Consider the following 27173-nt stretch of genomic DNA (forward strand, 5'->3'; position numbering starts at 1 on the left):
AGGTACAGTAGGGTTGAGGGTCAAGTCAATTGGGAGGTAAGTTTGAATGGAGAAAAACTGGAGGAAGTAAAGTGTTTTAGATATCTGGGAGTGGATCTGGCAGCGGATGGAACTATGGAAGCGGAAGTGGATCATAGGGTGGGGGAGGGGGCGAAAATCCTGGGAGCCTTGAAGAATGTTTGGAAGTCGAGAACATTATCTCAGAAAGCAAAAATGGGTATGTTTGAAGGAATATGGCCTCATACCTCACCTGCATCCTGGCCTAGCATCACACCTTACCTTCAGCCTGACCTGGCCTCATACCTCAACTCCAGCCTGGTTTGGCCTCATACCTCAACTCCAGCCTGGCTTGGCCTCATACCTCACCTCCAGCCTGGCCTAGCCTCATACCTCACCTCCATTCTAGCATGGCCTCATACCTCACCTCCAGCCTGGCCTGGCGTCATACCTCACCTCCAGCCTGGTACTGGCCGCGTACCTCACCTCCCGCCTGGCCTGGCCGCGTACCTCACCTCCAGCCTGGCCTGGCTTCATACCTCACTTCCAGCCTGGTACTGGCCTCATACCTACCTCCAGCTTGGCAAGGCCTCGCACCTCACCTCCAGTCTAACTTGGCCTTGTACCTCACCTCCAGCTTAACAATGGCCTCGTACCTCACCTCCAACCTGGCCTGGCCTATACCTCACCTTCAGCCTAGTACTGGCCTCGTACCTCACCTCCAACCTGGTATTGACCTAACACCTCACCTCCAGGCTGGCCTGGCCTCATACCTCCCCTCTAGCTTGGCCTGTTCTCGTACCTCACCTACAGCCTGACCTGGCCTTGTACCTCACATCCAGCCTGGCCTGGCCTCATACCTCACCTCTAGCCTGGCCTGGCCTCATACCTCACCTTCAGCCTAGTACTGGCCTTATACCTCACCCTCAGTCTGGCCAGGCCTCATACCTCACCTTCACCCTGATACTGGCCTCATATCTCACCTCCAGCCTGATATTGGCCTAATACCTAAACTCCAGCCTGATACTGGCCTCATACCTCACCTCTGATCCTGACACTAGCCTCACACCTCATCTCCAACCTGACTCTAGCCTCATACCTCACCTCCAGCCTGATACTAGCCTTACACCTCACCTTCAGCCTGACACTGGTCTCGTACCTCGCCTCCAATCCTGACACTAGCCTCACACCTCACCTCCAGCCTAACACTGGCCTCACAACTCATCTACAGCTTGGCACTGCTCTCACACCTCATCATCAGCCTGACACTGGCTTCATGTCTCACCTCCTGCCTGAAACTGGCCTCATATCTCACCTCCAACTTGGCTCTGACCTCACACCTCATCATCACTCTGACACTGGCCTCACACCTCACCTCAAATCCTGATACTGGCCTCATACCTTATCTCCAGCCTGACTCTGGCCTCATACCTTACCTCCAGCCTGATACTGGCCTTGCACCTCACTTCTAGCGTGGCAATAGCCTCATACCTCACCTCCAGCCTGGTACTTGCCTCACTCCTCACCACCAGCCTGGTACTGGCCTCACTCCTCACCACCAGCCTGGTACTGGCCTACTCCTCACCACCAGCCTGGTACTGGCCTCACTCCTTACCACCAGCCTGGTACTTGCCTCATTCCCCACCACCAGCCTGGTACTGGTCTCACACCTCACCACCAGCCTGGTGCTAGTCTCAGTCCTCGCCACCAGCCTGGTACTGGCCTCACAACTCACCTTCAGCCTGGCACTGGCCTCGTACCTTACTTCCAGCTTGGTACTGGCCTCACGCATTACCTCCAGCATGGCCTGGCCTCATACCTCACCTCCAGCTTGGCCTGGCCTTATACCTCACCTCTAGCTTGGCCAGGCCTCGTATCTCACCTTCAGCCTGACCTGGCCTCATACCTCACCTCCAGCCTGGCTTGTCCTCGTATCTCACCTCCAGCCTGGTACTGGCCTTACACCTCACCTCCAGGCTGGCACTGGACTCACACCACATCTCCAGCCTGGTACTGGCCTCACACCTCACCACCAGCCTGGTACTGGCCTCACAACTCACTACCAGCCTGGTACTGGCCTTACACCTCACCACCAGCCTGGTACTTGCCTCACTCCCCATCACCAGCTTGGTACTTACCTCTCCTCACCTCCAGCCTGGTACTGGCCTCACTCCTCACCACCAGCCTGGTACTGGCCTCACTCTTCACCACCAGCTTGGTACTTACCTCTCCTCACCTCCAGCCTGGTACTGGCCTCACTCCTCACCACCAGCCTGGTACTGACCTCATTCCTCACCACCAGCCTAGTACTGGCCTCACACCTCACCACCAGCCTGGTAATAACCTCACTCCTCACCACCAGCCTGGTACTTGCCTAACTCCTCCCCACCAGCCTGGTTCTGGCCTCACTCCTCACCTCCAGCCTGGTACTGACCTCACTCCAGCCTGGTACTGGCCTTACACCTCACCACCAACCTGGTACTTGCCTTACTCCTCACCACCAGCCTGGTACTGGCCTCACACCTCACCACCAGCCTGGTACTGGCCTCACTCCTCACCTCCAGCCTGGTACTGACCTCACTCCTCACTCCAGCCTGGTACTGACCTTACACCTCACCTCCAGCCTGGCACTGGTCTCACACCATACACCAGCCTGATACTGGCCTCATACCTCCCCTCCAGCCAGATACTGGCCTTATACCTCACCTTTAGTTAGACACTGGCCTCACACGTCACCTCCAATCCTGACACTGTCCTTACACCTCACATTCTTCCTGACTCTGGCTTCATACTTCACTTCAAGCCTGAAACTGGCCTCACACCTCACCTCCAGCCTGATACTGGCCTCGCACCTCACCTACAGCCTGGCACTGGCCTCATATCTCACCTCTCCCCTGACTTGGCCTCGTACCTCACCTCCAGCCTGGTACTGGCCTCACACCTCACCATCAGCTTGGTACTGGTCTCACATCTCGCCTACAGCCTGGCACTGGCCTTACACCTTACCGTCAGCCTGGTACTGTCCTCACACTTCAACTCCAGCCTGGTAATGGTCTCACACCTCACCTTACAGTCTAGCACTGGTCTCGTACCTCACCACCAGCCTGACAATTTTCTCACACCCCATCTTCAGTCTGACACTGACCTTATCCCCTCACCTCCAACCCGGTACTGGCCTTACACCTCACCTACAGCCTGGCAATGGCCTCACATCTTACCACCAGCCTGGTACTGGCCTCACACCTCATCACCAGCCTGGTACTGGCCTCACACCTCATCACCAACCTGGTACTGGCCTCACACCTCATCTTCAGTCTGGCACTGGTCTCGCACCTCACCTCTGATCTTGACACTGGCCTCACACCTCACCTCCAGCCTGACACTGTCCTCACACCTCACCTCTACTCTGACACTGGCCTCACACGTCACATCCGATCTTGACACTGGCCTCACACCTCACACCAAGCCAGATTCTTCCCTCGTACCTCACCTCCAGTCTGATACTGGCCTCATACCTCACCTCCAGTCTGATACTGGCCTCACACCTCACCTTCAACTTGGCTCTGGCCTCATGTTTTACCTCCAGCCTGCTGACACTGGTCTCACACCTCACCTCCAGTCCCGACTCTGGCTCAAGTATCTCACTTCCAACCTGACCCTGGCCTCATAACTCACCTTCAGCCTGATACTGGCCTCATACCTCACCTTCAGCCTGACACCGGCTTCATACCTCGCCTCCAATCCTGGCACTGTCCTAACACCTCATCTCCAGGCTGACTGGCCTCATACCTCACCTCCAGCCTGATACCTCATCTCCATCTTGGCAATGGTCTCACACCTCATCTTCACTCTGACACTGGTCTCATATCTCACCTCCTACTAGCCTCATACCTCACCTTTAGCTTTGCTTTGGCCTCAAACTTCATCATGAATCTGAAACTGGCCTCACACCTCACCTCCAATCCTAACACTGGCCTCGTGCCTCGCCTCCAATCCTGATACTGGCCTTACACCTCACTTCCAGCCTAATAATGGACTCACACCTCACCTTCAGCCTGGCAGTGGCCTCACAGTTAATGTTCTATATCATCCGTTGCTAAAGGAAGAATTGAGTCACGATAAGTAAGGATGTGGTATGAAGGTAATTCAAAATGCTGACAAGAATGAATCTCATTAGGTGACATATGGACAAAGGTTAACAGATATCGAGTTCAGTCCAAGCCAGTAAATGTAATATAGTTGCGTGTTTAGTTTTTACTACTAAACTAGTAGATCTGAATAACAAGTCATGTTTCATTGTTGTTTTTTTCTTGTATACAGGAAGGAAGTGGTGAGGACTCACATCTGTGTTGGGGAGCCTTGAATGTGATCAGACATCGGAGGGGCTGGAAGTCATAGAAGTCCTTGGCAGTTAGTCTTAAGATGGCTGCTGACTTAGGCCCATCCTCCAGCCAGATGGTCTCATTGCATACACCAGCTGAGTCTACCGTGGCTGCAACATCCAGCAGATGTTACTGGGTAACACTTGCAATATAACAAACAAATGGCTGACATCTTCACTGAATACCATAACTAATCTCTCCATACAAGGTAAGGCTTGCAACAACTAACCTAACCTACTAACTGGTCAACAACTAACCTAACCTACTAACTGGTCAACAACTAACCTAACCTACTAACTGGTCAACAACTAACCTAACCTACTAACTGGTCAACAACTAACCTAACATACTAACTAGTCAACACTTGCAACACTTAACGTACCAAACCTGCTTGCACACACCATCACATGTTTGACATTAAATCATACAACATGGCCGGTGGCAAGTCACAGGTAAGGTATTACTTTATGCTATCTTGTAGGTATACTACTGAATGAAATATAGCAACTAGTAAATAAACTACTGAATACACTATAGCAAGCTATGGGTAAACTACTAAATACTATATAAAAAGCCATGGTTAAACTACTGAATACTGTATCGCATGCCATGGTTTAACTAGAGGATTTTGACTTGGAATCAGACATGAACTTTTTCAGCGTTGAATAATGTACTCGTGATACATATGGAATACCCATAACACTACACAAAATATTGTAGACTGGTATACACTGCATTTGGATCATGAACTAAATATATCATCTACTGAATATTGGTCGGTCAGAACCACAAAGTGCGGGATATATAGAAGATCTAGACACCAACATGGGTGCGGAGGAGGGTGGGTGTGCTGCACATGAAATGTTTGAGGACCATATGTGGCGTGAGGTGGTTTGATCAAATTAGTAATAAAAGGATAGGAAAGATGTGTTGAAATGGTTTGGTCATGTGGAGTGAATGAGTGATGAAAAAGTGAGAAAGAAGGTATATGTGTCAGAGGTGTAGGGAACAAGGAGAACCGGGAGACAAAATTGGAAGTGAAAAGATGGAGGGAAAAAGGTTTCGCGTGACTGGTGCCTGAACATGCAGGAGGGTGAGAGGCATATATGGGATAAGGTGAATCAAAACTATCTGGTATACAAGGGTCGACGTGCTGTCAATAGACTGAATCAGGGAATGTAAAGCGGCCGGGGTAAAAGACGAAAAGGTCTTTAAGCCTGGTTGTGAATAGGGAACTGTGGCTTTGGAGCATTACTGATGACAGCTGGAGAATGGATGTGAACGAGTGTGGCCTTTCTCGTTTGTGCCTGGCGCTAATTAACTAATGCGGGAAACTGCAATCATATATATATATATATATATATATATATATATATATATATATATATATATATATATATATTTTTTTTTTTTTTTTTTTTCATACTATTTGCCATTTCCCGCGTTAGCGAGGTAGCGTTAAGAACAGAGAACTGGGCCTTAGAGGGAATATCCTCACCTGACCCCCTTCTCTGTTGCTTCTTTTGGAAAATTAAAAAAAAACAAGAAAGGGGAGGATTTCCAGCCACCCGCTCCCTCCCCTTTTAGTCGCCTTCTACGACACGCAGGGAATACGTGGGAAGTATTCTTTCTCCCCTATTCCCAGGGATATATATATATATATATATATATATATATATATATATATATATATATGTGTGTGTGTGTGTGTGTGTGTGTATTTTAGTTATTTTAACTTTCTAAAAGGGGAAACAAGAAGGAGTCACGCGGGGAGTGCTCATCCTCCTCGAAGGCTCAGATTGGGGTGTCTAAATGTGTGTGGATGTAACCAAGATGAGAAAAAAGGAGAGATAGGTAGTATCTTTGAGGAAAGGAACCTGGCTGTTTTGGCTCTGAGTAAAACGAAGCTCAAGGGTAAAGGGGAAGAGTGGTTTGGGAATGTCTTGGGATTAAAGTCAGGGTTTAGTGAGAAGACAACAGCAAGGGAAGGAGTAGCACTACTCCTGAAACTGGAGTGGTGGGAGTATGTGATAGAGTGTAAGAAAGTAAACTCTAGATTGATATGGGTAAAACTGGAAATGGATAGAGAGAGATGGGTAATTATTGGTGCATATGCACCTGAGCATAAGAAGGAAGATCATGAGAGGCAAGTGTTTTGGGAGTCCCGAGTGAGTGTGTTTGTAGTTTTGATGCATGAGACCGGGTTATAGTGATGGGTGATTTGAATGCAAAGGTGAGTAATGTGGCAGTTGAGGGAATAATTGGTGTACATGGGTTGTTCAGTGTTGTAAATGGAAATGGTGAAGAGCTTGTAGATCTATGTGTGAAAAATGACTGGTGATTGGGAATACATGGTTTAAAAAGAGATACACATAAGTATACGTATGTAAGTAGGAGGGATGGCCAGAGAGCGTTATTGGATTACGTGTAAATTGATAGGTGCGCGAAAGAGAGACGTTTGGATGTTAATGTGCTGAGAGGTGCAACTGGGGGGATGTCTGATCATTATCTTGTGGGGGCGAAGGTGAAGATTTGTAGACTTTTCAGAAAAGAGGACAGAATGATGGGGTGAAGAGAGTGGTGAGAGTAAGTGAGCTTAGGAAGGAGACTTGGGAAGTGAGTCAGTTGTTGTTCGCTGATGATGCAGCGCTGGTGGCTGATTCGTGTGAGAAACTGCAGAAGCTGGTGACTGAGTTTGGTAAAGTGTGTGAAAGAAGAAAACAGAGTAATGTGAATAAGAGCAAGGTTATTAGGTAAAGTAGGGTTGAGGGACAAGTCAATTGGGAGGTAAGTTTGAATGAAGAAAAACTGGAGGAAGTGAAGTGTTTTAGGTATCTGGGAGTGGATTTGGCAGCGGATGGAACCATGGAAGCGGAAGTGAATCATAGGGTGGGGAAGGGGGCAAAAGTTTTGGGAGCGTTGAAGAATGTGTGGAAGTCGAGAACATTATCTCGGAAAGCAAAAATGGGTATGTTTGAAGGTATAGTGGTTCCAACAATGTTATATGGTTGCGAGGCGTGGGCTATAGATAGAGTTGTGCGGAGGAGGGTGGATGTGTTGGAAATGAGATGTTTGAGGACAATATGTGATGTGAGGTGGTTTGATCGAGTAAGTAATAATAGGGTTAGAGAGAAGTGTGATAATAAAAAGAGTGTGGTTGAGAGAACAGAAGAGGGTGTTTTGAAATGGTTTGGTCACATGGAGAGAATGAGTGAGGAAAGATTGACCAAGAGAATATATGTGTCAGAGGTGGAGGGAACGAGGAGAAGTGGAAGACCACACTGGAGGTGGAAAGATGGAGTGAAAAAGATTTTATGTGATCGGGGCCTGAACATGCAGGAGGGTGAAAGGCGTGCAAGGAATAGAGTGAATTGAAATGATGTGGTATACCGGGGTCGACGTGCTGTCAGTGGATTGAACCAGGGCAAGTGATGCGTCTGGGGTAAACTATGGAAAGTTGTGTGGGGCCTGGATGTGAAAAGGGAGCTGTGGTTTCGGTGCGTTATACATGACAGCTAGAGACTGAGTGTGAACGAACGTGACCTTTGTTGTCTTTTCCTAGCGATACCTCTCACACATTTTGGGGGAGGGGGTTGTCATTTCATGTGTGGCGGGGTGGCGACGGGAATGAATAGGGGCAGACAGTATGAACTATATTCATGTGTATATATGTATATGTCTGTGTGTGTATATATTTATGTATACGTTGAGATGTATAAGTATGTATATGTGCATGTGTGGACGTGTATGCATATACATGAGTATGTGGGTGGGTTGGGCCATTCTTTCGTCTGTTTCCTTGAGCTACCTCGCTAACGCGGAAGACAGCGACAAAGGAAAATAGATATATATATATATGAGAAACCGAGAGGCCTGGAGAGTGTGGTAGAGAGGGAAAGTGAAGCATACAGGAGATAGTGAGAGACAGAGAAAGACAAGAGACAAACCTAAATTTATATATCACGAGATGTGTATTCTTGTAAGGTTTATATTACTGGAAGGTTAGTACTTATGCTTCTTCTGTCCTAAGTATAAAGGGAAACTTAATTATTGTACACAGTACATAAACATCTTAACTAATTCACCACATTACGCGAAAAACAGACAGGAGACGACATCATCATATCTGGTGTCCATGAGAGTGACCTTGACTGGTTCCTACAAAGAACATATTACAGATTATAAACATATGTTTCACTTCCTTCCATCAATGCAACACTAAATGGTTAGTGACATGTATTTCTAAAAGTCTTAAACAAAAAGTATTAAAATTCTTGCTAGCAAAAGCAGCAGCCAGGTGAGGACTTACAGATTTTGTAAGCCAGTTTGGACTGTACCAGGTACAGCAGAAGGCCCCAAAGGGTAACCTGGACCCCAGGACATGCCATGTGACACATCTTGTTCCTGTTAAATAGTCGTTACTGCGTCTACTGCTTGTTCTCCTCCTCCTGCTGCTTCTTCCACTGCCCCTTCTTACACTGTTCCTTCCTCCACTGATATTTTTGCTTCTTTTCTTCGTTTAGTTTCACACCTGTTAGAAAAATTCAGCAGGATCTCAATTTCATATACATCATGACTCATTTCAGTCTCCATCATTACCTTTCTAAGATTTAGTTTCCTTTGTTCAAGTCTTTAGTCTTGACTAACACAACCATTCCTAGAGGTAAATATGGTCACCTTCCATGGAAAGGCAGTAACAAAACCCATCCCGCAAGCAGATGTTGCCATCTTTCCTGAAAAAGCAGCAACACAATCCATCCCATGGGTAGATATGGTCACCTTCCTAGATCAAAGTTCCAAGATTTCACCCAAACAAACAGTTCATTACATAATATATTTTCCTTCTGCTGACCATATACTGTTGACTTACCACATACCCTAAGGCCTCACTGTGCACTTAAGATCTGCAAGACGCAGACACCTACAATTATTACAATGTCAGCCTGACCTACATTATAACAGACCTTACTGTTGTGCACATTCTTGTGGTGAGGTCATCATTCATTACCAAGATACCTTGTGGTGCCATATAGGTGAAGGGACAGGAGAGTAGGTGTGACAAGTGTCATACAGGTGGAGGGACAGGAGGGTAGGTGTGACATATATTATCATATATTGCTATATGGACCTCTGTGGTGTAGCAATTTGCTTTCCTGACTATTACACATTCAAGGGCCGCCCAGGGTCGAGTGCATTTGTTCGAATCCTTTATTTGGCTGGCGGTCCACAGTCAACCCAGCTGTTTATCCACCCACTGGAGGTTGGTCGATAAAATGGGTACCTGGCTTAAGCTAGGACATATATATATATATCGCGTTTGCGAGGTAGCGCAAGGAAACAGACGAAAGAAATGGCCCAACCCACCCCCATACACATGTATATACATACGTCCACACACGCAAATATACATGCCTACACAGCTTTCCATGGTTTACCCCAGACGCTTCACATGCCCTGATTCAATCCACTGACAGCACGTCAACCCCGGTATACCACATCGCTCCAATTCACTCTATTCCTTGCCCTCCTTTCACCCTCCTGCATGTTCAGGCCCCGATCACACAAAATCTTTTTCACTCCATCTTTCCACCTCCAATTTGGTCTCCCTCTTCTCCTCGTTCCCTCCACCTCCGACACATATATCCTCTTAGTCAATCTTTCCTCACTCATTCTCTCCATGTGCCCAAACCATTTCAAAACACCCTCTTCTGCTCTCTCAACCACGCTCTTTTTATTTCCACACATCTCTCTTACCCTTACGTTAATTACTCGATCAAACCACCTCACACCACACATTGTCCTCAAACATCTCATTTCCAGCACATCCATCCTCCTGCGCACCACTCTATCCATAGCCCACGCCTCGCAACCATACAACATTGTTGGAACCACTATTCCTTCAAACATACCCATTTTTGCTTTCCGAGATAATGTTCTCGACTTCCACACATTCTTCAAGGCTCCCAGAATTTTCGCCCCCTCCCCCACCCTATGATCCACTTCCGCTTCCATGGTTCCATCCGCTGCCAGATCCACTCCCAGATATCGAAAACACTTAACTTCCTCCAGTTTTTCTCCATTCAAACTTACCTCCCAATTGACTTGACCCTCAACCCTACTGTACCTACTAACCTTGTTCTTATTCACATTTACTCTTAACTTTCTTCTTTCACACACTTTACCAAACTCACTCACCAGCTTCTGCAGTTTCTCACATGAATCAGCCACCAGCGCTGTATCATCAGCGAACAACAACTGACTCACTTCCCAAGCTCTCTCATCCACAACAGACTTCATACTTGCCCCTCTTTCCAAAAACTCTTGCATTCACCTCCGTAACAACCCCATCCATAAACAAATTAAACAACCATGGAGACATCACACACCCCTGCCGCAAACCAACATTCACTGAGAACCAATCACTTTCCTCTCTTCCTACACGTACACATGCCTTACATCCTCGATAAAAACTTTTCACTGCTTCTAACAACTTGCCTCCCACACCATATATTCTTAATACCTTCAACAGAGCATCTCTATCAACTCTATCATATGCCTTCTCCAGATCCATAAATGCTACATACAAATCCATTTGCTTTTCTAAGTATTTCTCACATACATTCTTCAAAGCAAACACCTGATCCACACATCCTCTACCACTTCTGAAAGCACACTGCTCTTCCCCAATCTGATGCTCTGTACATGCCTTCACCCTCTCAATCAATACCCTCCCATATAATTTACCAGGAATACTCAACAAACTTATACCTCTGTAATTTGAGCACTCACTCTTATCCCCTTTGCCTTTGTACAATGGCACTATGCACGCATTCCGCCAATCCTCAGGCACCTCACCATGAGTCATACATACATTATATAACCTTACCAACCAGTCAGTAATACAGTCACCCTTTTTTTTTAATAAATTCCACTGCAATACCATCCAAACCTGCTGCCTTGCCGGCTTTCATCTTCCGCAAAGCTTTTACTGCCTCTTCTCTGTTTTCCAAATCATTTTACCTAACCCTCTCACTTTGCACACCACCTCGACCAAAACACCCTATATCTGCCACTCTATCATCAAACACATTCAACAAACCTTCAAAATACTCACTCCATCTCTTTCTCACATCACCACTACTTGTTATCACCTCCCCATTTGCGCCCTTCACTGAAGTTCCCATTTGCTCCCTTGTCTTACGCACTTTATTTACCTCCTCTTAGAACATCTTTTTATTCTCTCTAAAATTTAATGATACTCTCTCACCCCAACTCTCATTTGCCCTCTTTTTCACCTCTTGCACCTTTCTCTTGACCTCCTGTCTCTTTCTTTTATACATCTCCCACTCAATTGCATTTTTTCCCTGCAAAAATCGTCCAAATGCCTCTCTCTTCTCTTTAACTAATAATCTTACTTCTTCATCCCACCACTCACTACCCTTTCTAATCAACCCACCTCCCACTCTTCTCATGCCACAAGCATCTTTTTGCGCAATCCATCACTGATTCCCTAAATACATCCCATTCCTCCCCCACTCCCCTTACTTCCATAAGTATACGTATGTAAGTAGGAGAGATGGCCAGAGAGCGTTATTGGATTACGTGTTAATTGACAGGCGCGCGAAAGAGAGACTTTTGGATGTTAATGTGCTGAGAGGTGCAACTGGAGGGATGTCTGATCATTATCTTGTGGAGGCTAAGGTGAAGATTTGTATGGGTTTTCAGAAAAGAAGAGTGAATGTTGGGGTGAAGTGGGTTGTGAGAGTAAGTGAGCTTGGGAAGGAGACTTGTGTGAGGAAGTACCAGGAGAGACTGAGTACAGAATGGAAAAAGGTGAGAACAATGGATATATATATATATATATATATATATATATATATATATATATATATATATATATATATATATATAGTATATATATATATATATATATATATATATATATATATATATATATATATATATATATATACATATATGTGTATTCCCTGGGGATAGGGGAGAAAGAATAGTTCCCACGTATTCCCTGCGTGTCGTAGAAGGCGACTAAAAGGGGAGGGAGCGGGGGGCTGGAAATCCTCCCCTCTCATTTTTTTTTTTCTTTTTCTTTTTTTTTTTTTAATATTCCAAAAGAAGGAACAGAGAATTGGGCCAGGTGAGGGTATTCCCTCAAAGGCCCAGTCCTCTGTTCTTAACGCTACCTCGCTAATGCGGGAAATGGCGAATAGTTTGAAAGAAGAAAGAAAATATATATGTGTGTGTGTGTGTGTGTGTGTGTGTGTAAGTCGAGAACATTATCTCGGAAAGCAAAAATGGGTATGTTTGAAGGAATAGTGGTTCCAACAATGTTGTATGGTTGCGAGGCGTGGGCTATGGATAGAGTTGTGCGCAGGAGGGTGGATGTGCCGGAAATGAGATGTTTGAGGACAATGTGTGGTGTGAGGTGGTTTGATCGAGTAAGTAATGTAAGGGTAAGAGAGATGTGTGGAAATAAAAAGAGCGTGGTTGAGAGAGCAGAAGAGGGTGTTTTCAAATGGTTTGGGCACATGGAGAGAATGAGTGAGGAAAGATTGACCAAGAGGATATATGTGTCGGAGGTGGAGGGAATGAGGAGAAGTGGGAGACCAAATTGGAGGTGGAAAGATGGAGTGTAAAAGATTTTGAGTGATCGGGGCCTGAACATGCAGGAGGGTGAGAGGAGGGCAAGGAATAGAGTGAATTGGATCGATGTGGTATACCGGGGTTGACGTGCTGTTAGTGGATTGAATCAGGGCATGTGAAGCGTCTGGGGTAAACCATGGAAAGTTGTGTGGGGCCTGGATGTGGAAAGGGAGCTGTGGTTTCGGGCATTATTGCTTGACAGCTAGAGACTGAGTGTGAACGAATGGGGCCTTTGTTGTCTTTTCCTAGTGCTACCTCGCACACATGAGGTGGGAGGGGGATGGTATTCCATGTGTGGCGAGGTGGCGATGGGAATGAATAAAGGCAGACAGTGTGAATTGTGTGCATGGGTATATATGTATGTGTCTGTGTGTGTATATATATGTGTACATTGAGATGTATAGGTATGTATATTTGCGTGTGTGGACGTGTATGTATATACATTGTGTATGGGGGTGGGTTGGGCCATTTCTTTCGTCTGTTTCCTTGCGCTACCTCGCAAACGCGGGAGACAGCGACAAAGCAAAATAAATTAATATATAAATATATATATATATATATATATATATATATATATATATATATATATATATATATATATATATATATATATATATGTATGGTGATGTGAGAAGGAGATGGAGTTAGTATTTTGAAGGTTTGTTGAATGTGTTTGATGATAGTGGCAGATATAGGGTGTTTTGGTCGAGGTGGTGTGCAAAGTGAGAGGGTTAGGGAAAATGATTTGGTAAATAGAGAAGAGGTAGTAAAAGCTTTACGAAAGATGAAAGCCGGCAAGGCAGCAGGTTTGGATGGTATTGCAGTGGAATTTATTAAAAAAGGGGGTGACTGTATTGTTGACTGGTTGGTAAGGTTATTTAATGTATGTATGATTCATGGTGAGGTGCCTGAGGATTGGCGGAATGCTTGCATAGTGCCATTGTACAAAGGCAAAGGGGATAAGAGTTAGTGCTCAAATTACAGAGGTACATGTTTGTTGAGTATTCCTGGTAAATTATATGGGAGGGTATTGATTGAGAGGGTGAAGGCATGTACAGAGCATCAGATTGGGGAAGAGCAGTGTGGTTTCAGAAGTGGTAAAGGATGTGTGGATCAGGTGTTTGCTTTGAAGAATGTATGTGAGAAATACTTAGAAAAACAAATGGATTTGTATGTAGCATTTACGGATCTGGAGAAGGCATATGATAGAGTTGATAGAGATGCTCTGTGGAAGGTATTAAGAATATATGGTGTGGGATGTAAGTTGTTAGAAGCAGTGAAAAGTTTTTATCGAGGATGTAAGGCATGTGTACGTGTAGGAAGAGAGGAAAGTGATTGGTTCTCAGTGAATGTAGGTTTGCGGCAGGGGTGTGTGATGTCTCCTTGGTTGTTTAATTTGTTTATGGATGGGGTTGTTAGGGAGGTGAATGCAAGAGTTTTGGAAAGAGGGGCAAGTATGCAGTCTGTTGTGGATGAGAGGGCTTGGGAAGTGAGTCAGTTGTTCGCTGATGATACAGCGCTGGTGACTGATTCATGTGAGAAACTACAGAAGCTGGTGACTGAGTTTGGTAAAGTGTGTGAAAGAAGAAAGTTAAGAGTAAATGTGAATAAGAGCAAGGTTATTAGGTACAGTAGGGTTGAGGGTCAAGTCAATTGGGAGGTAAGTTTAAATGGAGAAAAACTGGAGGAAGTAAAGTGTTTTACATATCTGGGAGTGGATCTGGCAGCGGATGGAACCATGGAAGCGGAAGTGAATCATAGGGTGGGGGAGGGGGCGAAAATTCTGGGTGGATGTGCTGGAAATGAGATGTTTGAGGACAATATGTGGTGTGAGGTGGTTTGATCGAGTAAGTAATGTAAGGGTAAGAGGGATGTGTGGAAATAAAAAGAGTGTGGTTGAGAGAGCAGAAGAGGGTGTTTTGAAATGGTTTGGGCACATTGAGAGAATGAGTGAGGAAAGATTGACCAAGAGGATATATGTGTCAGAGGTGGAGGGAACGAGGAGAAGTGGAAGAGCAAATTGGAGGTGGAAAGATGGAGTGAAAAAGATTTTGAGTGATCGGGGCCTGAACATGCAGGAGGGTGAAAGGCGTCCAAGGAATAGAGTGAATTGGAACGATGTGGTATACCGGGGTCGACGTGCTGTCAATGGATTGAACCAAGGCATGTGAAGCGTCTGGGGTAAACCATGGAAAGTTGTGTGGGGCCTGAATGTGGAAAGGGAGCTGTGGTTTCGGTGCATTATTACATGACAGCTAGAGACTGAGTGTGAACGAATGGGGCCTTTGGTGTCTTTTCCTAGCGCTACCTCGCACACATGAGGGGGGAGGGGGTTGTTATTCCATGTGTGGCGAGGTGGCGATGGGAACAAATAAAGGTAGACAGTATGAATTATGTACATGTGTATATATGTATATGTCTGCGTGTCTATATATATATGTGTACATTGAGATGTATAGGTATGTATATTTGCGTGTGTGGACATGTATGTATATACATGAGTATGTTTTGCGTGTGTGGACATGTATGTATATACATGTGTATGTGGGCGGGTTGGGCCATTCTTTCGTCTGTTTCCTTGCGCTACCTCGCTAACGCGGGAGACAGCGACAAAGCAAAATAAATAGAATAAATGATAAAATACAATGAATATATACATATATATATATATATATATATATATATATATATATATATATATATATATATATATATATATATATATATATATATAAATGAGATGTATCGGATATCTGCATCTGCATACGCGTTTGTGCTTTAATAAACATCCGCATCCTAACCACACACAAGGATGTCGTGGATATACAAAAGAAGACAGAAAAATAAAAAGTGGTAGCGCTGAGCGCTTCTTGTCACTCCGTGTAAGGTGTTGTGGGGAGCTGGCGTGAGTCATATGAGTCACCACGCACTAGCCGCAGTGTAGAGGAGCTTGCTTCAGGTGTAGGCAGTGTGAAATAATTAAGTTTACCAAGCCTTACTGACTCTGTTTTTATGTACGTACAATGGGTCAAGAAACAGTCAGGTGTAGAAGTACTTCGTGGAACAGTAAAATAACTTACTGCTGTGTCTTTTGTGCAAAAATTTATTATTCTCGAAAGGGACGTGGAACTACATCTTTGAAAAATCATTTCAAGTCAATGCAAAAAGAACACTTTGAAGAGTCAGAAGCAGAAGAAAAAAGTTAGAGGAGAAACTAAAGACAGAAAAACTCTTTTGCAAAAAGTGAAGTCAGAAATTACGCAGAGAAATGTTGAAAAATATTTTTAGAGTGGAGAGGTGTGGGATGCTTCTAACTTAACATTAAAGAAACTGGATAAGTGTGTAGCAGATATGTTAGTAATGGATGATTTACCTCTCAGCCATGTTGAGAACATAGGATTCATGAGACTGATGGCTGATGATGCTCCACAATACAGGCCGAAGCAGTGAAACTTTTATTCTTCTTTGATATGCAATGACTTTTATGTCTGTCTTCAATGAAATAAAAGATTGATATAGTAAAGCAGGGCAGCAAGATTTCCTTCATAACTGATGTGTGGTCAGATACCTCAGCAGGTGTTTCATTGTTGAGTCTAACTGCACATGCTATCAATAAGGACTTTGAAAGAATGAACTTTGTGTTAGGTGCGGAATAATTACAAGAATGGCACATAGGAAAGAATATTTCCAAAAAGTTTAATGATTTGCTGATGAAGTGGGACATTTCTAGTATGAATGTGCACTGTGGTTTGCGTGATGCTGGACCAAAATGAAGAGCTCTATTCCTGTTAGGTGTAAATAATTTGGACTGTGTTGTGCATAAAATACAAGTTGTTAAAACTGGAATATCATCACAGGACGAAATAGACAAGTTAGAAAAGTCGCAGTAATGCTACTCGTTATCATTACTCAACAATGGCACAAGATGAGCTAAAAGATTCAGGATGGCTGAAAAGAACACTAAAAGTAATGGAGTCACTATGTATGCATTCTGCTACCAACTCCAAAATAAAGCAAATCAGCACCACTGAATGATTGATAATGTCCAAATGTGCAAAAACTCAAGAGCCTTATGACTTAACATCCACAGTAGGTCATGTGATACCTCTTGTAGTTTCCTTCAGCCAAGCACATGAGAAGTTTTTGAAGTAATTGATACCTCAGCTTCAGGCTCTGAACCAGATGTCGAATCAGTGATTAAGTCATCCCAAGATAAGGAAGCAACACAGTAAACATCATGAAGCAAACAATGCGAGCTGTTGAAAAAAATTTTCCTGGGTTGAAAGTGAAGATGTGTACAGAATTGCAACATGTCTTGATCCAAGATTTTTTTTTTTTTTTTTTGCTTTGTCGCTGTCTCCCGCGTTTGCGAGGTAGCACAAGGAAACAGACGAAAGAAATGGCCCAACCCACCCCCATACACATGTATATACATACGTCCACACACGCAAATATACATACCTACACAGCTTTCCATGGTTTACCCCAGACGCTTCACATGCCTTGATTCAATCCACTGACAGCACGTCAACCCCGGTATACCACATCGTTCCAATTCACTCTATTCCTTGCATGCCTTTCACCCTCCTGCATGTTCAGGCCCCGATCACTCAAAATCTTTTTCACTCCATCTTTCCACCTAAAATTTGGTCTCCCACTTCTCCTCGTTCCCTCCACCTCTGACACATATATCCTCTTGGTCAATCTTTCCCCACTCATTCTCTCCATGTGACCAAACCATTTCAAAACACCCTCTTCTGCTCTCTCAACCACACTCTTTTTATTTCCACACATCTCTCTCACCCTTACATTACTTACTCGATCAAACCACCTCACACCACATATTGTCCTCAAACATCTAATTTCCAGCATATCCACCCTCCTGCGCACAACTTTATCCATAGCCCAAGCCTCGCAACCATACAACATTGTTGGAACCACTATTCCTTCAAACATATCCATTTTTGCTTTTCGAGATAATGTTCTCGACTTCCAAACATTCTTCAAGGCCTCAGAATTTTCGCCCCCTCCCCCACCCTATGATTCACTTCCGCTTCCATGTTTCCATCCGCTGCCAGATCCACTCCCAGATATCTAAAACACTTTACTTCCTCCAGTTTTTCTCCATTCAAACATACCTCCCAATTGACTTGACCCTCAACCCTACTGTACCTAATAACCTTGCTCTTATTCACATTTACTCTTAACTTTCTTCTTTCACACACTTTACCACACTGTCACCAGCTTCCGGAGTTTCTTACATGAATCAGCCACCAGCGCCGTATCATCAGCGAACAACAACAGACTCACTTCCCAAGCTCTCTCATCCACAACAGACTGCATACTTGCCACTCTTTCCAAAACTCTTGCATTCACCTCCCTAACAACCCCATCCATAAACAAATTAAACAACCATGGAGACATCACACACCCCTGCCGCAAACCTACATTCACTGAGAACCAATCACTTTCCTCTCTTCCTACACGTACACATGCCTTACATCCTCGATAAAAACTTTTCACTGCTTCTAACAACTTGCCTCCCACACCATATATTCTTAATACCTTCCACAGAGCATCTCTATCATCTCTATCATATGCATTCTCCAGATCCATAAATGCTACATACAAATCCATTTGTTTTTCTAAGTATTTCTCAAATACATTCTTCAAAGCAAACACCTGATCCACACATCCTCTACCACTTCTGAAAGCACACTGCTCTTCCCCAATCTGATGCTCTGTACATGCCTTCACCCTCTCAACCAATACCCTCCCATATAATTTACCAGGAATACTCAACAAACATATACCTCTGTAATTTGAGCACTCACTCTTATCCCCTTTGCCTTTGTACAAAGGCACTATGCAAGCATTCCGCCAATCCTCAGGCACCTCACCATGAATCATACATACATTAAATAACATTACCAACCAGTCAACAATACAGTCACCCCCTTTTTTAATAAATTCCACTGCAGTGCCATCCAAACCTGCTGCTTTGCCGACTTTCATCTTCCGTAAAGCTTTTACTACCTCTTCTCTATTTACCAAATCATTTTCCCTAACCCTCTCACTTTGCACACCACCTCGACCAAGACACCCCACATCTGCCACTCTATCATCAAACACATTCAACAAACCTTCAAAATACTCACTCCATCTCCTCTCATCACCACTACTCGTTATCACCTCCCCATTAGCCCCCTTCACTGAAGTTCCCATTTGCTCCCTTGTCTTACGCACTTTATTTACCTCCTTCCAAAACATCTTTTTATTCTCCCTGAAATTTAATGATACTCTCTCTCCCCAACTCTCATTTGCCCTCTTTTTCACCTCTTGCACCTTTCTCTTGAACTCCTGCCTCTTTCTTTTATACCTCTCCCACTCATTTGCATTTTTTCCCTGCAAAAATCGTTCAAATGCCTCTCTCTTCTCTTTCACCAATAATCTTACTTCTTCATCCCACCACTCACTACCTTTTCTAATCAACCCACCTCCCACGCTTCTCATGCCACAGGCATCTTTTGCGCAAGCCATCACTGCTTCCCTAAATACATCCCATTCCTCCCCCACTCCCCTTACCTCCTTTGTTCTCACCTTTTTCCATTCTCTACTCAGTCTCTCCTGGTACTTCCTCACACAAGTCTCCTTCCCAAGCTCACTTACTCTCACCACTCTCTTCACCCCAACATTCTCTCTTCTTTTCTGAAAACCCCCACAAATCTTCACCTTTGCTTCCACAAGATAATGATCAGACATCCCTCCAGTTGCACCTCTCAGCACATCAACATCCAAAAGTCTCTCTTTCGTGCGTCTATCAATTAACACGTAATCCAATAACGCTCTCTGGCCATCTCTCCTACTTACATACGTATACTTATGTATATCTCGCTTTTTAAACCAGGTATTCCCAATCACCAGTCCTTTTTCAGCACATAAATCTACAAGCTCTTCACCATTTCCATTTACAACACTGAACACTCCATGTATACCAATTATTCCCTCAACTGCCACATTACTCACCTTTGCATTCAAATCACCCATCACTATAACCCGGTCTTGTGCATCAAAACCACTAACACACTCATTCAGCTGCTCCCAAAACACTTGCCTCTCATGATCTTTCTTCTCATGCCCAGGTGCATATGCACCAATAATCACCCATCTCTCTCCATCAACTTTCAGTTTTACCCATATCAATCTCGAATTTACTTTCTTACACTCTATCACATACTCCCACAACTCCTGATTCAGGAGTAGTGCTACTCCTTCCCTTGCTCTTGTCCCCTCACTAACCCCTGACTTTACTCCCAAGACATTCCCAAACCACTCTTCCCCTTTACCCTTTAGCTTCGTTTCACTCAGAGCCAAAACATCCAGGTTCCTTTCCTCAAACATACAACCTATCTCTCCTTTTTTCTCATCTTGGTTACATCCACACACATTTAGACACCCCAATCTGAGCCTTCGAGGAGGATGAGCACTACTCGCGTGACTACTCCTTCTGTTTCCCCTTTTAGAAAGTTAAAATACAAGGAGGGGAGGGTTTCTGGCCCCCCGCTCCCGTCCCCTTTAGTCGCCTTCTACGACACGTGAGGAATGCGTGGGAAGTATTCTTAATCCCCTATCCCCAGGGTATATATATATATATATATATATATATATATATATATATATATATATATATATATATATATATGGTTGTTTAATTTGTTTATGGATGGGGTTGTTAGGGAGGTGAATGCAAGAGTTTTGGAAAGAGGTGCAAGTATGAAGTCTGTTGGGGATGAGAGAGCTTGGGAAGTGAGTCAGTCGTTGTTCGCTGATGATACAGCGCTGGTGGCTGATTCATGTGAGAAACTGCAGAAGCTGGTGACTGAGTTTGGTAAAGTGTGTGAAAGAAGAAAGTTAAGAGTAAATGTGAATAAGAGCAAGGTTATTAGGTACAGTAGGGTTGAGGGTCAAGTCAATTGGGAGGCGAGTTTGAATGGAGAAAAACTGGAGGAAGTAAAGTGTTTTAGATATCTGGGAGTGGATCTGGCAGCGGATGGAAACATGGAAGCGGAAGTGGATCATAGGGTGGGGGAGGGGGCGAAAATTCTGGGAGCCTTGAAGAATGTGTGGAAGTCGAGAACATTATCTCGGAAAGCAAAAATGGGTATGTTTGAAGGAATAGTGGTTCCAACAATGTTGTATGGTTGCGAGGCGTGGACTATGGATAGAGTTGTGCGCAGGAGGATGGATGTGCTGGAAATGAGATGTTTAAGGACAATGTGTGGTGTGAGGTGGTTTGATCGAGTAAGTAACGTAAGGGTAAGAGAGATGTGTGGAAATAAAAAGAGCGTGGTTGAGAGAGCAGAAGAGGGTGTTTTGAAATGGTTTGGGCACATGGAGAGAATGAGTGAGGAAAGATTGACCAAGAGGATATATGTGTCGGAGGTGGAGGGAACGAGGAGAAGAGGGAGACCAAAATGGAGGTGGAAAGATGGAGTGAAAAAGATTTTGTGTGATCGGGGCCTGAACATGCAGGAGGGTGAAAGGAGGGCAAGGAATAGAGTCAATTGGAGCGATGTGGTATACCGGGGTTGACGTGCTGTCAGTGGATTGAATCAAGGCATGTGAAGCGTCTGGGGTAAACCATGGAAAGCTGTGTAGGTATGTATATTTGCGTGTGTGGACGTATGTATATGCATGTGTATGGGGGTGGGTTGGGCCATTTCTTTCGTCTGTTTCCTTGCGCTACCTCGCAAACGCGGGAGACAGCGGCAAAAACAAAAAATATATATATTTGTATCATTTTTTTCATATATCTTATTATACTTTGTCGCTCTCGCCCGCGTTAGCAAAGTAGCGCAAGAAAACAGACGAAAGAATAGCCCAACCCACCCACATACACATGCATATACATACACGTTCACACACGCACATATACGTACCTATACATCTCAACGTATACATATATATACACACACAGAAATATATATATATATATATACACATGTACATAATTCATACTGTCTGCCCATATTCATTCCCATCGCCACCCTGCCACACATAAAAAAAAAACCCTCCCCACACATGTGCGCGAGGTAGCGCTAGGAAAAGACAACAAAGGCCACATTCGTTCACACTCAGTCTCTAGTTGTCTTGAATAATGCACCGAAACCACAGCTCCCTTTCCACATCCTGGCCCAACACAACTTTCCATGGTTTACCCCAGACGCTTCACATGCCCTGGTTCAATCCATTGACAGCACGTCGACCCCGGTATAACACATCGTTCCAATTCACTCTATTCCTTGCACGCCTTTCACCCTCCCGCATGTTCAGGCTCCGATAACTCAAAATCTTTTTCACTCCATCTTTCCACCTCCAATTTGCTCTCCCACTTCTCCTCGTTCCCTCCACCTCTGACACATATATCCTCTTGGTCAATCTTTCCTCACTCATTCTCTCCATGTAACCAAACCATTTCAAATCACCCTCTTCTGCTCTCTCAACCACACTCTTTGTATTACCACACATCTATTTTACCTTTTCATTACTTACTCGATCAAACCACCTCACACCACATATTGTCCTCAAACATCTCATTTCCACCACATCCACCCTCCTCCGCACAACTCTATCCATAGCCCACGCCTCGCAACCATATAACATTGTTGGAACCACTGTTCCTTCAAACATACCCATTTCTAATTTCCAAGGTAACGTTCTCGAATTCCACACATTTTTCAACGCTCCCAAAACTCTCGCCCCCTCCCCCACCCTATGATTCACTTCCACTTCTATGGTTCCATCCGCTACCAAATCCACTCCCAGATATCTAAATCACTTCACTTCCTCCAGTTTTCTCCATTTAAACTTGCCTTCCAATTGACTTGTCCCACAACCCTACTGTACCTCATAACCCTGCTCTTATTCACATTTACTCTCAACTTTCTTCTTTCACACACTTTGCCAAACTCAGTCACCAGCTTCTGCAGTTTCTCACCCGAATCAGCCACCAGCGTTGTATCATCAGCGAACAACAACTGATTCACTTCCCAAGCTCTCTCATCCACAACAGACTGCATACTTGAACTTCTTTCCAAAACTCTTGCATTCACCTCCCTGACAGCCCCATCCATAAACAAATTAAACAACCATGGAGACATCATACACCCCTGCCGCAAACCAACATTCACTGAGAACCAATCACTTTCCGCTCTTCCTACACGTACACATGCTAACAACTTACCTCCCACACCATATATTCTTAATACCTTCCACAGTGCATCTCTATCAACTTTCTCATATGCCTTCTCTAGATCTATAAATGCTACATACAAATCCAATTGCTTTTCTAAGTATTTCTCACATACATTTTTCAAAGCAAACACCTGATCCACACATCCTCTACCACTTCTGAAAGCACACTGCTCTTCCCCAATCTGATGCTCTGTACATGCCTTCACCCTCTCAACCAATACCCTCCCATATAATTTACCAGGAATACTCAACAAACTTATACCTCTGTAATTTGAGCACTCACTTTTATCCTCTTTGCCTTTGTACAATGGCACTATGCAAACATTCCGCCAGTCCTCAGGCACCTCACCATGAGTCATACATACAATAAATAACCTCACCAATCAGTCAACAACACTTTCACCCCCTTTTTTAATAAATTCAAATGCAATACCATCCAAACCCGCTGCCTTGCCGGCTTTCATCTTCCGCAAAGCTTTTACTACCTCTTCTCTGTTTACCAAATAATTCTCCCTAACCCTCTCACTTTGCACACCACCTCGACCAAAACACCCTATATCTGCCACTCTATCATCAAACTCATCAACAAACCCTTCAAAATAATCACTCCATCTCCTTCTCACATCCCCACTACTTGGTATCACCTCCCCATTATCCCCCTTCGGCGATGTTCCCATTTGTTCCCTTGTCTTACGCACTCTATTTACCTCCTTCCAAAACATCTTTTTATTCACCCTAGAATTTAATGATATATATATATATATATATATATATATATATATATATATATATATATATATATATATATATATATATATATTTTTTTTTTTTTTTTTCTTTTTTTGCTTTGTCGCTGTCTCCCGCGTTTGCGAGGTAGCGCAAGGAAACAGAGGAAAGAAATGGCCCAACCCACCCCCATACACATGCCTTGATTCAATCCACTGACAGCACGTCAACCCCGGTATACCACATCGATCCAATTCACTCTATTCTTTGCCCTCCTTTCACCCTCCTGCATGTTCAGGCCCCGATCACACAAAATCTTTTTCACTCCATCTTTCCACCTCCAATTTGGTCTCCCTCTTCTCCTCGTTCCCTCCACCTCCGACACATATATCCTCTTGGTCAATCTTTCCTCACTCATTCTCTCCATGTGACCAAACCATTTCAAAACACCCTCTTCTGCTCTCTCAACCACGCTCTCTTTATTTCCACACATCTCTCTTACCCTTACGTTACTTACTCGATCAAACCTCCTCACACCACACATTGTCCTCAAACATCTCATTTCCAGCACATCCATCCTCCTGCGCACAACTCTATCCATAGTCCACGCCTCGCAACCATACAACATTGTTGGAACCACTATTCCTTCAAACATACCCATTTTTGCTTTCCGAGATAATGTTCTCGACTTCCACACATTCTTCAAGGCTCCCAGAATTTTCGCCCCCTCCCCCAACCTATGATCCACTTCCGCTTCCATGGTTCCATCCGCTGCCAGATCCACTCCCAGATATCTAAAACACTTCACTTCCTCCAGTTTTTCTCCATTCAAACTCACCTCCCAATTGAATTGACCCTCAACCCTACTGTACCTAATAACCTTGCTCTTATTCACATTTACTCTTAACTTTCTTCTTTCACACACTTTACCAAACTCACTCACCAGCTTCTGCAGTTTCTCAAATGAATCAGCCACCAGCGCTGTATCATCAGCGAACAACAACTGACTCACTTCCCAAGCTCTCTCATCCCCAACAGACTTCATACTTGCCCCTCTTTCCAAAACTCTTGCATTCACCTCCCTAACAACCCCATCCATAAACAAATTAAACAACCATGGAGACATCACACACCCCTGCCGCAAACCTACATTCACTGAGAACCAATCACTTTCCTCTCTTCCTACACGTACACATGCCTTACATCCTCGATAAAAACTTTTCACTGCTTCTAACAACTTGCCTCCCACACTATATATTCTTAATACCTTCCACAGAGCATCTCTATCAACTCTATCATATGCCTTCTTCAGATCCATAAATGCTACATACAAATCCATTTGCTTTTCTAAGTATTTCTCACATACATTCTTCAAAGCAAACACCTGATCCACACATCCTCTACCACTTCTGAAACCACACTGCTCTTCCCCAATCTGATGCTCTGTACATGCCTTCACCCTCTCAATCAATACCCTCCCATATAATTTACCAGGAATACTCAACAAACTTATACCTCTGTAATTTGAGCACTCACTCTTATCCCCTTTGCCTTTGTACAATGGCACTATGCACGCATTCCGCCAATCCTCAGGCACCTCACCATGAGTCATACATACATTAAATAACCTTACCAACCAGTCAACAATACAGTCACCCCCTTTTTTAATAAATTCCACTGCAATACCATCCAAACCTGCTGCCTTGCCGGCTTTCATCTTCCGCAAAGCTTTCACTACCTCTTCTCTGTTTACCAAATCATTTTCCCTAACCCTCTCACTTTGCACACCACCTCGACCAAAACACCCTATATCTGCCACTCTATCATCAAACACATTCAACAAACCTACAAAATACTCACTCCATCTCCTTCTCACATCACCACTATTTGTTATCACCTCCCCATTTCTAAAAGGGGAAACAGAAGAAGGAGTCACGCGAGGAGTGCTCATCCTCCTCGAAGGTTCAGACTGGGGTGTCTAAATGTACGTGGATGTAACCAAGTGAGAAAAAAGGAGAGATATGCACCTGGGCAAAAGAAAGATCATGAGGCAAGTGTTTTGAGAGCAGCTGAGTGAGTGTGTTAGTAGTTTTGATGCACGAGACCGGATTATAGTGATGGATGATTTGAATGCAAAGGTGAGCAATGTGGCAGTTGAGGAAATAATTGGTGAACATGGGGTGTTCAGTGTTGTAAATGGAAATGAAGAGCTTGTAGATCTATGTGCTGAAAAAGGACTGGTGATTGGGAATACCTGGTTTAAAAAGAGAGATATACATAAGTATACGTATGTAAGTAGGAGAGATGGCCAGAGAGCGTTATTGGATTACGTGTTAATTGATAGGCGCGCGAAAGAGAGACTTTTGGATGTTAATGTGCTGAGAGGTGCAACTGGAGGGATTTCTGATCATTATCTTGTGGAGGCGAAAGGTGAAGATTTGTAGAGGTTTTCAGAAAAGAAGAGAGAATGTTGGGGTGAAAAGAGTGGAGAGTAAGTGAGCTTGGGAAGGAGAATTGTGTGAAGAAGTACCAGGAGAGACTGAGGACAGAATGGAAAAAGGTGAGAACAAAGGACGTAAGGGGAGTGGGGGAGGAATGGGATGTATTTAGGGAAGCAGTGACGGCTTGCGCAAAAGATGCTTGTGGCATTAGAAGTGTGGGAGTTGGGCAGATTAGAAAGGGTAGTGAGTGGTAGGATGAAGTAAGATTATTAGCGAAAGAGAAGAGAGAGGCATTTGGACGATTTTTGCAGGGAAATATTGCAAATGAGTGGGAGATGTATAAAAGAAAGAGGCAGAAGGTCAAGAGAAAAGTGCAAGAGGTGAAAAAGAGGGCAAATGAGAGTAGGGGTGAGAGAGTATCTTTAAATTTTAGGGAGAATAAAAAGATGTTTTGGAAGGAGGTAAATAAAGTGCGTAAGACGAGGGGGCTAATTGGGAGGTGATAACAAGTAGTGGTGATGTGAGAAGGAGATGGAGTGAGAATTTTGAAGGCTTGTTGAATGTGTTTGATGATAGAGTGGCAGATATAGGGTGTTTTGGTCGAGGTGGTTTGCAAAGTGAGAGGGTTAGGGAAAATGATTTGGTAAACAGAGAAGAGGTAGTAAAAGCTTTGCGGAAGATGAAAGCCGGCAAGGCAGCAGGTTTGGATGGT

General features: G+C 44.2%; 1 protein-coding gene across 4 annotated transcripts in view; it reads right to left on the minus strand.

The window, feature by feature from the left end:
- Positions 1–27173, minus strand: part of LOC139762738 (uncharacterized) — a 73906-nt gene that overhangs the window by 36843 nt on the left and 9890 nt on the right. Inside the window, exons 2-3 of one of the 4 annotated variants that reach the window (XM_071687809.1) lie at positions 8689–8910; positions 4340–4489 (exon numbers count right to left, since the gene is read on the minus strand). The exons of 1 other annotated variant lie outside the window; for it this stretch is intronic. In XM_071687809.1, the coding sequence (XP_071543910.1) occupies positions 4340–4489; positions 8689–8776 (238 nt within the window). In that variant the 5' untranslated portion in view covers positions 8777–8910. The remainder of the gene's footprint in view (positions 1–4339; positions 4490–8688; positions 8911–27173) is intronic. 2 more of the 4 variants (XM_071687810.1, XM_071687811.1) reach the window with 2 other exon arrangements.

This window comes from Panulirus ornatus, chromosome 44 (assembly GCF_036320965.1).
Source record: "Panulirus ornatus isolate Po-2019 chromosome 44, ASM3632096v1, whole genome shotgun sequence".
NCBI classification, from domain to species: Eukaryota; Metazoa; Arthropoda; class Malacostraca; order Decapoda; family Palinuridae; genus Panulirus; species Panulirus ornatus.